This window comes from Peromyscus leucopus, chromosome 4 (assembly GCF_004664715.2).
Source record: "Peromyscus leucopus breed LL Stock chromosome 4, UCI_PerLeu_2.1, whole genome shotgun sequence".
Taxonomy (NCBI): domain Eukaryota; kingdom Metazoa; phylum Chordata; class Mammalia; order Rodentia; family Cricetidae; genus Peromyscus; species Peromyscus leucopus.
Window position 1 is genome coordinate 122,365,618 of NC_051066.1, and position 12,924 is coordinate 122,378,541.

A 12,924-nucleotide genomic window follows, 5' to 3' on the forward strand; every position below is an offset into this window, starting at 1 on the left:
CTGGCCAGGAAAACAAGCAAACAAACAAGCTAGCAAGCGAAAGCCAAAAGGAAACTGAGGCATAGGCTGCTGAAGGGGTGGTGACCACCAGACGCCAGTAGGTGGAGAGACCAGTGAGAAACAAAGCTGCAGGATAGGCTGGGTGTGGCTCTGAAACGTGGTGTCTGCAGAAGGAATACGCCATCCAGACTGGGTGAGCAAGCATGTGGGGCTGAGGGAATGACATGGAATTTGCCGACAAATGGATGGAACTAGAAAATATCATCCTGAGGGAGGTAACCCAGACCCAGAAAGACACACACACGGTGTGTACCCACTCATAAGGGGATGTTAGCTGTAAAGTAAAAGAGAACCAGGCCACAATCCACAGCCCCAGAGAGGCTATGTAATGAGGAAGGCTCAAAGAGGGACACAAGGACTTCCCTGGGAAGAGGAAATAGATGAGATCTCCTGGGTAAACTGGGCGTGGGGGGAGGGGTGCCATAAGAAAAGAAAAAAGAAAAAAAAAAAAAAAGAGTTGGGTCCAAACAGATTGGGAGGGAGGAATACATATGCACACCGGGTCCCCCTGGAACAGACCTGAGAGGGGCCCCTCTGTGTCAGAAGTGAGCTCCAGGGACGGTGGAAGGGAAAGGAGACACACTCATCGGAGAACTGGAGTCTCATCTCTGGACAGGCTCGTGACGAGAACTTACGATTGCTAGCAGAAAACTCTCCTTACCCCAGAAAAGAATTGCCCACGTGATTGATTCCAAGCAAAATCAGCCTTTTTTTTTTTTTTTTTTCATTTAGTTACATTCTGGCAAATGTCAGCGAGTGAGGCATTTCTTATTGTTTTGTGGGAATGATGGGGGGGGGATGAACAAATTTCAGAAGAAAATAGCAGATTGTCAGATGCTCCCCCTAAAAGGATAAAAAGAATAGAGGCATAAACCATCTCCTGTCTGTCACTAAATGCCGGAAGAAAGCAGAGCTAAGGACACCGAATTCTGCGGGAGTGTGGTGATGCGAGAACTACACGTCCACCTAAGTCTCAGGAGCCATCCTTCTACGCAAGACCTTGGGAAAGTACCTCTTGTGGGTTCTTTGGTTGTTGTTTTGCTTTATCCTGTACTCCATAACAGACAGGGGATGCAGAGTTTTACAGTCGTTAGGGACACAGGTGGCCGCTCCATGGAGGACTTCAGTCATGTAAATAATTTAAATTTTGAGCATACCTACTACACAGAAAGCTGATCATCCTCCATTTAAAGTGATGTAATCGAGATGAGGAAATGGATGGAAAAGGGGTGTGGTTAAGGAGGAGCGGACGTTGGCCACAAGCCCGAAGCCCAATGGGAGCATTTCGGTGGTGAAGTCTCCTCTCAGTTGAGAGGAACTGAGCCAGAGTCTGCTGAGGAGCAGCGCAAAGGAATTCACCCAGCAAACCCGGGAGAGATGAAAGGTGAGAGAGGAAAGACTAAGGATGCAGTGGTGGAAGTGTGAACCAGAACAACATGGGGGTGGTGCAAGTGATGGCCGAGGATGTCATGGTTTCACGCTACCCTGACCGAAGACCAAGACCAGGTTTACACTAAACTTGAAATAGGAGGAAAGCATTCAATCAAAATGACCCCCCCCCTTTTTTTTTAAATGAAAAGACAGTTAAGGGGCTGGACAGAGAGCTTAATGGTTAAGAGCACTTGCTGCTCTTGCAGAGGACCTGAGTTCAGTTCCCAGCACTTATTATATCAGGTGGCTCACAACCACTTGTAACTCCAGCTCCAGGAGATCCAGTGCTGTCCTCTGGCCTCCAAGGGTATCAGCACACATGTGGCATACACTCACACAGACATACACACTTACACATAAATGAAAATGAAAATAAATCAGTTTTGAAAAGATGGTTAAAAGTACCCAGCGAGGGGGCCAGTGAGATGGCTCAGTGGATCCAGGCACTTGCTGCCAAGACTGACAGCCTGATTGGCCCCTGGAACCCACATAACAGAAGGAGAAATCTGACTCCTGTACGTTGTCCGATCTCCACAAGTGCACCATGGTAGGCGTGCCCTCCCCTCTGGAAAAAAAAAAAAAAAGTAAAGAAATTTTAAGAGCTTGAGAGTTGGATAAGTGGTTAAAAGCATGTACTGCTCTTTCCAGGGTACCTAAGTTGGATTGCCAGGACCCGTGTTGAGTAGCTCATAACTACCTATAGCTCCAGCTCCAAGGGATCAACATTTCTGGCTTCTATGGGCACCAGCACTCACATGCACATACTCCCCCCCCCACCTACAAATATAAAAGATAAATATAAAACATTAAAATATTTGGATGAAAAATACACAGTGACAGGTTAGTGAAGCAAATTCATAAAAATCAGCACTAGAAATATTCACCAAAGGGAACTTGGAGACAGAAAAGTATTAACAGTAACGGGGTGCAATTCGTGATGCCAGTATAGACAGCAGCCCCAAACTCCTTCCCTGCTGAACATGGTTATATGAAAGGGCACATCACAAAAACAGAAAGTCCTGGTGATTTTATTCACTTCCTAGAATTATGCTGAGGAAGAGAGAGAACAAACAGCTCCCCCAGAGACTGGAAGTCACTGAGATGCTTAGCCGTGGGGATGAACTGGAAGTCACTGAGATGCATAGCTGTGGGGATTGACAAGATGACCAGCCAGTTCTCAAACCCTCTTAGGGTTTCTGTGGAGAAAAGAAATTAGGTTCCTACCTCATGGCCCAGATTTAAGACATCTACCCAGAAAGAACAAACACTGTGCTTTCTCATAATCTGAAAGTCTGCTTCCAGAAGGAATGCTCATGCCTGGGAGATGAGTGTGACTGCCCCTGGCATCCTCATCAGGGTGGTAACAATCCTGTTCCCTATGAGTGTTCCCTATGAGACAACCAGGGTAGCTGATGGAACGCTCACGGTCACTGCCATGCACTTTCCCTGTTTCATAAAGTGACTATGTCAAGGACTGGGGGGGGGGGGGTGAAGTGCATGACTCGTCCGAGGTCTCGCACTGCAGGCAAGCTTCTGTGCCATTGTTGTTGTAGAATGCTTCACGACTCACTGTTTAGGTCTTCCACTGTGAATCTGCCACGTGGGCCACAAAGATCTTCCACGGAAGGCTCAGTTTCCCTATCTCAGTTCCCTGGGCTGCCTCTCTGTCCACACACTTTCCACCTGGCAGCCAGAGTGAAGGGCCAGAATAGCGGTCTCCTGAGCAATCTCAAGCAACCATGCCATTTTATTTGGCATTAACAACAGTGCTTGGTTTTAATTTGAATCAAAAATAAAAAGTGAAGAGTCTACATGCAAACCCAAGGCTTTGACATTTCTTGAGAGATCAGATCTGGCCATCATGAGCCTGTGCTGTTCCTGGCAGTGGCTGGGTAGGGCTGAGTAATGGCTAAAACTCCTTGGCTAAGGCACAAGACTTCTGGTTGCCAGAGTATCCTCAACATGAACGACCAGTGTTGGCCATCATTCTTTATTGTGATTTAATTGTTATTTTTCTTACTACAGAGGACAATTTCTGTTCCTATTTATGCTGAGTCAACATCAAGAGAGCAGAAATCATATAAGGGGAAGCTGTGTGTGTGTGTGTGTGTGTGTGTGTGTGTGTGTGTGTGTGTGTGTGTGAGAGAGAGAGAGAGAGAGAGAGAGAGAGAGAGAGAGAGAAGAAAATTTCTTTCCTGATAAAGTAAACACTAATCTTCCATATTCTCCATGGCCCCTCCGTAGACTTGAACTTCAGCACTTGAAGTAACAGCTCCTGCAGAAGCTAGATTTAACTATATATAGCCATATCTGCTAGGTCCAGAGCGCCCCAGTCCTCTTAAGGCATTTTATAGCCTGATCCTGGGCAGGCCCCTATAGCTACCCCGTGAATAACAGAATCTTGTGTGGGAGCACTTCTGGAGGCCCAGGACTAAGCTAGAGAAGAATGTGAAGCTCCTTTCTCAAGACCTTTTCCCCGGAAATGCAGCTGCCACAGTATGAGATGCCCAAGTCATAAGTGGGTATTCCAGACCACAGGGAGCAGCAGCTTTCAGAAAGTTGATGACACCTTGCTAGCTTAGGATACCCTGCATGTTCCTTGGAGGAAAGAGAAAGGACTGACCCTTACGTCCAGATGAGTCTACGCTCAAAGCCTTAAGTCGCCGTTAGTCATTGAGTCTTCCCAGTCAAGGCCCCAGCCATTGTAGCACAGAGAGAAGCTGTCCCTTGACTTGTTGCGTCTGGATGATCACTGACCTACAAGAACAGTATGACTCAGAATACAGTAAGGGGCTGCTTTCTGCCACTGAGTTTGAAAATAACTGGTAACAGAGCATTGGGTAACCTGAGCAATTCATTCTAAGAGTTGCCTCAACGTGGTCATTCTGCCTGTTTATTTGTGTGTTTCTTTCCCTCTCTATTAAAAACCGAATTAACTACATCTGGGGACAGAAAAGGCCACCACAGTGTGGATATAGACTTGGCTTTCTTCCGACCATGTCGCCGCTGCTTTGACCATCTCTCTGTCCTACGCCTCAGGTCCCGTGCCCCACGGGGGCTAGCATGGATCAACACCTGACAAACAGAGAGGTTATGGACAACAGCAAGCTGAGGTACACTGGTAAAGTCCCTCACAACCTTTTCATTCTCAACAACGAGGAAGACTGCGTTAAGGCGCTCATTTGGATGAGGAACAACGCCATCCTCACAGAAGGTAAAGTTACTGTAACTGCAGCCTTTCAGAATAGCATTTTATTTTTATAATGAGTCTCATTCTTCATCTAGTTCCAGTATATAATTAGTGTCTAATTAATTCCAACCAAATCATTCATCTGTCATGCTTTGTTTTCCAGATTAATTTACAACTTGTTGTCATTTTTGGATACCCAGAATGTTTTCTGAGGGAAAGAAAAAGGCTCGAGATAGTTTAATTATCTATAATTATTTTATTACACAAAATGAATATCCGAAGAGCAAAGCATGGCTAAAATCATTAACTAATTAAAGAATAATTTAATAAGCAAACATGTTTAGCAATTATATGGAAAATATGTCTCCCTTTGTGAAGCTGAAAAGACCCAGGAGGAGGAAGAAAGGCGAGCGTTGGAAGGGCCCTTTTCTTCTCTGCAGGCGTCATTGTTCCCTTTCTTGCTGTTGCCTGCATGGCCCTCCCCACAAATAGACACATTCGAGCTGCAGACCACTTTTTGAACCCAACTGTGAAAGTAAAACATTTGTACAAATGCCTGCGCCACTCAAAAGCATTTCCCAAGCATCTTCTTCACCATTGTTTGGATTTCATTGAAATTGTTTGACTCTCGAAACAGCTAGAACAGAGCCTGGCTGCCCGTGTGTTCTTGGTTGAAACCTGGAAGCCAGGAAATGGAAGTGATCGTGCATTCAGCCCTTCATCTTCCCTAAGGCCAGGTTGAGTCCATGGCCACCTATGGGGAGAGCTAAGGTTCTCATCCTCACCTGCAGTTCAGGTCAAGGACTTAAAGACCCCTAAGTGCCCAGAAAGTGGGCATCAAACTGCCAAGTTAAACATCTTCATCTGTTAAATATTACTCCATTCAAGTTAATGTAGTTAATACAATAGATTAAATACAGTTCCTTCTGATTTTCAGTTAATGACTTAGGTCTCTCGAAATATCTGAAGTTAGTGTATTCAGGACATAAAACAGTTAATGGGGATCAAATGGCGTTCATCCCATTGCTAGATTCGATTTGCTAATATGATATGAACTATTTGTCTCTCTAAATTTATGAATGAGGTTGGCCTGTAATTTTCTTTGATATGCTCTCCTTATCAGGTTTTTAGACCCAGGGGAATACTAGTACCACAAGATGATTCTGACTCTTGCCATATTATGGGGGAGTTGAAATAAAAGTAACCTAAAGGTTGGCCATGAATCATCATAAGTCCAAATGGGTCTGGAACCTTTGGCAGAAGTGGGAGCTACATATACATCCAGCAAGCAGATGTAAAACCTGTCATAATGTATCTTCAGATTTGGGGCTACATAAGTTTCAACCTGTTTCAGCATCTTACTCTTTTTTTTTAATAACCACCATAATGACCAAAATAATCTCCATATTGACTTGTGTGGGCTTCAAGATTTCAAGGGGACTGTCCTATCCAGAGTGTTAGCGTGTGGTCATTATAAAGCACTGGGAAGGAAATACTTTAGACTTTGCAGGGCATGCAGTCTTCACTGCAGATATTCATCTCTGAGGCTGCAGCAAGAGAGCAGCCCAAGAAATGCCCGGGCAGGACTGTGTGCCAGAAAACCTTTACAGTACCAGGTAATGATCTGTGTTTGCAGGGCCCCCTTTAATCCAGATGACTTGGGGAAAATAATATCAAACTATCAGACTCCATGCGGAACATAAACTCACTCACTGAAAGCAGAAAGCCAAAGGACACAGTGTTTGTCCTAGGACTGCAACCAGTCCTGACAGTGGCAGTGTTTTAACCTTGAACTTTGAGTGTTTGGGGCGATAGGACTAGGGAGCGTTTTGACCAAGAAATGGGGCCTTTGAGAGCAGCAATGCAACCTCTTCAGGTTGCACCCAGTAGCAGCAGGCAGGCAAGAAGCACTTGAGTCTCCTGCCGTGTCTTCTTGTTTGTTCTCTTGGTTCTCAAATGTGAGGAAAGGACCTGCCTTTCTGTGAATGTGACTGGCTTTAAGAGGAGTGCTGTGTGTGTGTGTGTGTGTGTGTGTGTGTGTGTGTGTGTGTGTGTGTGTGTGAGCTTTAGGACTGTCTACTTCCGTTGCGAAGCCACTCTGAGAGCCTGTTCTTTTCCACTCAAGGGCCAGGATAAGGAGTGTGTGGAAAGCAGTCCCTTGGCTTAAATGCAGGCCACTCCACCCCATACCCACCCCGTCACCCAGGTATGAGTTCTTAGCACTCAGACAGAGTCCAAGCTTGGATGGTGTCTGAGGAGCTGCCCAGGCCAGCCCAGTTACATCAGCTCTGTCTAGGGGCCTTTTCAAGAGACTTCTCATGTGTGCAAACTTAAGAAGAAAAGCATTGCCTCCTGCCTTAGGAAACTCTTTGTAGCTTTCCCATAATTCAAGTCATATTCAGGCATGATTTTAATTAGTCCCATTCAGACCTTAGTCTTGAACTCATTTTCCTGTCCCCTCCTCTAGTACCCGACACTCCTCCGAGCCCTCCCTCCTCCCACTGAGTAATTCAGAATCACAGGAGCATGATATAAATCCCAGGACAGGTGTGCCTAGGACAGTTGCCCAGCTGATTCCAGAAAGCATATCTCCATGTGGGAGCCAAGAGCCAATAACAGACGGCTGCCTCTGTGAAAGCATAATGCAGCATGCGAGGGAAAGGGGGCTCCACTCACAGCCCCCTAACACACCCTGGTCTTTGCAGCAGCTGATAGTCCATCCATCAGGGAGGGGAGGCCTCCGTGAAAAGCGCTTACACACCTCCTGTGGGTCATCTTGACGGCCTCTTATCTCCTAACTGAGCACTTGTGAGTCTCCTCACTAGACTCTCTTGTTACTTTTTTGTTAAAAATAAATGTTAATACCGTATATTCAGATCACAGTTTCGCCTCCCTCATCTCTTCCCAGATCCTCCCTACCTTCCTATCCATCCAACTCGATACCTTCTTTCTCTCTTTCCTTAGAAAACTAACAGACAAACAAACAAACTAGAAAGAAACAAGCATTAAAAAAAAAACAAAGAAAATTCACAGGAAACACACACACACACACACACACACACACACACACAACCAGTAAAACCACAAAATCAGAAGACATAACATATAAGCAAAAAAACAGTAAGGTTAAAAAAATTTCCTGAACAAAGCATTATAAAATAAAAAAATCTCCCAACATACCACTGAGTTCATTTTGTGGGTGCCATCTACTGCTGGGCACGGTGCCTACCCTTGAGTGTGGCTTGTGTACCCATTGAGACTCTGTGGGAGAAAACTGATTTGTGTGTGTGTGTGTGTGTGTGTGTGTGTGTGTGTGTGTGTGTTTGACAATCAGAGATAGCATCTAGGTTAGGGATGGGGGCTTGTGTCCACTTCCCTTCTAAACGCTGGGACCTCATCCTCATTACTGGTCTTTCAAGTCCTCTCTAATACTGTCAAATGTCTCTGTGGTCTTCCTAGATCTTCACTTTGGAAGGAAAGTAGCTGTTTTAGCAGCGATGTCATAGAGACTTCTAGAATTTGCTGAAACTCCAACCATGTCTTTGATATGTATGTAGCTGTAACTTATCTCTGTGTCAATTGTGTTCACACCAAGCCTGCTGTGCTGTGAGTGTTCAATAAGGTTTTAGTGCCCACAAGTGAAGATGACTCACAATATTTTCATTTTTGTTTTTGAAATAGGGTCTTGATAAATTATTGCAGGCTGGCCTTGAACTGTTGACCCTTCTGCCTCAGGCTTCTGGGTTCTGGGATTATAGGTATACATCATCTTGCAAAGCTCTCATACACTGAGTTATATCAAAACATTTTACTCTTAGCCTCCCCTGGAAATTGGTGGCCAGTTGTGATGAAGACCGGTGACTCCTTTCTGAGATTTATGACATTCGTACGAATCTCTTTGCTTTTCCTGCAAGAATGCACATTGGGTGAGCAGACTGAGGGAAGAGTCTCACACTGAGTAACACCAAGTTTGAGGGTTGATGAAATCAGTTCAGTTTTGGGGCCCACCATTTTCTTGAGCAAGTAATTGAACCCTTTTGTACGTTAGACTCTGGATGATATCTTCTTCACATGGGTTGTTGGGAGGATTTGATGGGTCAATGAGTTGTTGCCTCCAATCCTCAGTACAGTGTATCAGCCACAAAAAGCATTCAATAGACACAAGCTTTTCTGAGTGTTAGGATAGCCCTCCCTACCTAGTTTCCCTTTCCAGAGTTTCAGTTACCAGTAATCAACTGAAAACAGTAAATGGGAACCTTAAGGCTATGAAATTGTTAAGCGGAAACTTTAGAGATAATCCCTAAGTTTTGAATTAGACACTCTTCTCAGTAGCATAGTGAACTCTTATGTAATCCCACCCAGGACATGAGTCATCCTTTTGTCCAGGGTATCCACTCTATATACACTACCCACCTGCTAGTCACTCAGCTGCTTTCCTGGTTATCAGAGCCACTGTTACAATATGGCAATGCTTGTGTTTAAGTATTTTATTTAATGGCCTCAAAATATAAGAATAGTGATGTTGACAGTTCAGTTTTGCCCAAAGAAAAGCCACAGGGTGCTTCCTTTAAGTGAGTAGGTAAATATTTGTGGCAGGTGTGTATGTTTGAAGGGAAATATATTAGATGCCACTATGTACGGTTTCTGGCACCCAGTGCTGGTCTCAGAATGTATTCCCTGTGAATAAGGGGCCTCAGAGTCAGTACAGAACCCACCAGATACCAACTTCTCAACACAAAGAAGATTTATTACCCCAAAGAGACAAATTCAGGGTCGAGGCTGCCTCTAGATCAGGCAAAGACAAACAGCAGGTGTTTCTGTAGGCATAGGTTTTTAAGGAGCAAAAGGGAGAGTCTGTGCTGGAGTGAGTTGGTAAGTCCTGATTGGACAAGTTAGCCAGTGTAGCCAAATAATGAATTGCTAGGCCTTGGTGTTTTGATAGCTGGACCTTGATGTTCAGCCTCAGGAATGAGTCAGTGGCCAAATAAAGGAACAGACCTTAGAGCTAGCTTTAGGAATGTAATCCAACGGTTTAGCAAGAGAGCGGGGAAGGGAAGGGAAGGAGCAAAGGCAGCCAGTGACATGTTTGCCCTGCTTGGGCCTGTTAGAGGGCCCTTCCCAGAGGTCTGCCTCAGTGTTTCTAGTTCGCTTGATGGAGACACTTGGACCTGAAGAGCTTCCCTGACATGTGAATTTCAGCTCCTGCTATGCTGATGACAGACACCCCAGGGATATCAGTCTTGACATGAAAGATGGAAATCCATACACACTGAGTACAGTCAGTTATGTAGAGGCACTGTGGCCTTCATGAGAGCCTGGATGTCTTTACATTTGCAGAAGGCTTCCCCCCAAAAAAGGAGTTGAGTTACTCCTTAATAAGGGCTGAATAATTAAGTTTTTTTATTTGTTTATTCTGGGGAAGGGTGGAGAGCTTAAATTGATGTCGTGCAACCACACTATCACCCTGACTTGGAGCAACAACGTGATATCCAAGATGAAGAAGGGTTCATTTTCTCAATTAAGTCTCCTCAAAAGACTTCTGTGGTCTGTGCTGCTGCTGGAGGCCATGTTGATGCCTGTGATCTGTGCTGCCAATGGAAACCGTGTGGATGTCCAAGATCAGTGCTGCCTGTGTTGCCGCCAGAGACCAGGGTCCGTGACCCAAGCAGCTGGCAGAAGCCATGTGGAAGTTTGTGATCCATGCTGCCGCAGGCTGCTATGAGCAGGGAAGCTGCTTTTGCAATGGTATTGATGACTGCAGACTCATGACTGAGAATGAGACACGCTGAAGACTTCTGTGACAACCGCCCCCCTCAAAAGAAACAGTCCAGACAGGAAGCTATTGAAGGGAGTCCTTAAAAACTGTAATAAATATGCTGAAGTGTATGTCTTCACAGTTGACAGCTTCTGGCAGGGGGTGTGGTGGGGAAGGACTCCGTTTTCCTTAAGTGAGATTGACTGTGCTCCAGTGAGCATATGGACAACACAAATTGGACTTGGGGGGGGGGGTCACAAGGATGGGACAGTGGACCTGAGGGGAATGGGACGCGAATGTGATGGGGTGCATTGTATGAAATTCCCAAGTAATTAATAAAAAGATTACGTTGGGGAAAAATAAGACAGTGGACCAGTACTTGATCTGGGCAGCCAGCTTGTGAAGGTCAGAAGTGGGAGGTGAGGCCCGAGTAGCAAGTGGAAGAGATGCACACTGTGGACACTAGTGCCTCCCCAAGGCCAAGTTTAACCGGCTATTTCTTGGGAAATGAGAACTCAGTGAAAGGTGGAGGTGATCTTGCAGTCTGTAGACCCATGTCAGCAGAGAGAGGTTGATCTGAGAGGCCAGGCTTCTTAGAAGACGGCAGCAGTCAGATGAGGCAGCGCAGGCACAGATGCAAGCGAGGGCGAAGTGGTCCCCTGTACACTGGCGGTCCAGTGAGCACAGCCACTTCTAGTTCACCTTCAAGTTTAGTCCTCGGACAGCGGCGTTTGAGGCTGGAACCAGGAAGTCTGGCAGGCCATACAAAGAGCAAGGCTGCAGTCCTTCCTGCCTCCTGAAAGTTGGGCCCCAGCTGCCGGTTGCTGAGTTGGACAGTTGGTCCAGTACCTCTCTCTCTGTGGGTTGCCGAGGAGGAACGTGGATGTTATTTGTAATGGCTTTCTGTTACTATCTAAACTAGTGTCCCGTTGTATACAGGTGGTTGATGATAGGGGTAGGGAAAGGTAGCCAAAGATAGGACTCTACTCCCAAGAATCTGAGAAAAGGAAGCTGAGCCAAGAGGATCACCAGGCGTTCTGGGCCGGCCCAGGCTACATAGTGAGTTCGAGGCCAGCCTGAGCTTTTAAAGAGTGAGACCTTCTTTGTTTATGGGCTAGCAAGATAGCTCAGCAGATAAAAGCTCTTACCATGGAAGCCTGGCAGCCTAAGTTTAGCGCCCAGAACCCGTGGAAAAAGAGAAGTGAATCCCAAAAGTGGTCCCCTGACCTCCACACATGCACCATGCACGATGGCATGCATGCAGCTGCATTCATACCCCACATCTTACACACGCACACACACACGCAAGCAGACACAATATTAAATAATAAAATTAAATTTGTTTGAAGAGGAAGAAAGCCCCTTGTCTCTACTGGCTGGGGGGGGGGGGCTCTTCCATCTCTCCTGGGTCCACTTCCTAAGTCCTAGGAAAAGCACAGGGCAATTGTTCTGGAAGGATGGCAGATGATGGATAGCAGAACAATGACTGTTCGTGGGAGGAGTAGACCTCTCTCTCTCTCTCACGCAAGCACACACACACACACACACACACACACACACACACACACACACGCACGCACACACAGATGCCACTTCAGAGTGCGACCCTCTCCCAGCTGCTGCTTGACGCTACAGTCCTCTGCTCCCAAAGGAGAGCCCAGTGGCCATGATGGGAGCAGCTGAGACTCCATTTTCTGTGCTCTGGAGTTACAGATGTCAATTACCCCAGCCACGGGCACGGCTCTGGGTTGTGGAGACTAGTGAGTGACGTCACAACTCAAATGGCACTCTCAAGTTCAAGCGAAACCAGGAGCGTTCAGCTGTGGGGGAGTTCTAATAGAGCCCGGCCACTGATACATCAGAGCCGTTTATGGCGTTAATTGAAACTAATTGAAATTCATCTGCTCTTACCTCTCTACTTTCCCTGAAAATGAAAAGTAGGGTGAAAGTAAAGTGAAAAAACAAAACCACCCTAATGGCTTGAAATGGATCAATTATTTTCATCTGTAGCTAACTACAGTTTACTGCCTTATTAAAAGCATGTTTGTAGGAAGAACAAACATTAAAATTCCAGCGCTCGAGTCACCGACGACAGAACCTTTGTTAGAGTGAAAACATTCTCCCCTTTATGCTTGGCAGGGAAAAATGAGGCAGGTCAGGCTGGGGTCAGAGAAACCTTATGCTCTGATTTATAAAAAGCAGAAAGAGTATTGTCTGTTTGTAGGCATGCTATGCTTTGTCAAAGAAGTGGTTTTCTGATAATGTTCTATTATGTTTTTTTTTTTAATTCCTTCATTAACCAGCAATTTCTTGATTTTATCCAGATAAAATTCTAATTAGAGTGTTTTAGGTCCTGGGTTGTGCATCCATTTCCCATCCATTTCCAAGCGCAGCACAGGCCTTTGACTGTGGGATGTGAGTGAAACACACTGCGAATGCTCTGGGCCCACCCACTGGCCGCTGTGTGACTTTGACCTCTCTGCTCTGC

The 12,924-nt window shown here is 45.8% G+C and overlaps 1 protein-coding gene across 1 annotated transcript in view; it reads left to right on the top strand.

The window, feature by feature from the left end:
* Cfap61 (cilia and flagella associated protein 61) overlaps window positions 1-12,924 on the top strand; it is a 297,138-nt gene that overhangs the window by 187,335 nt on the left and 96,879 nt on the right. The window contains 1 exon segment of the mRNA XM_028881858.2: window positions 4,531-4,705. Within this exon segment, the coding sequence (XP_028737691.1) occupies window positions 4,531-4,705 (175 nt within the window).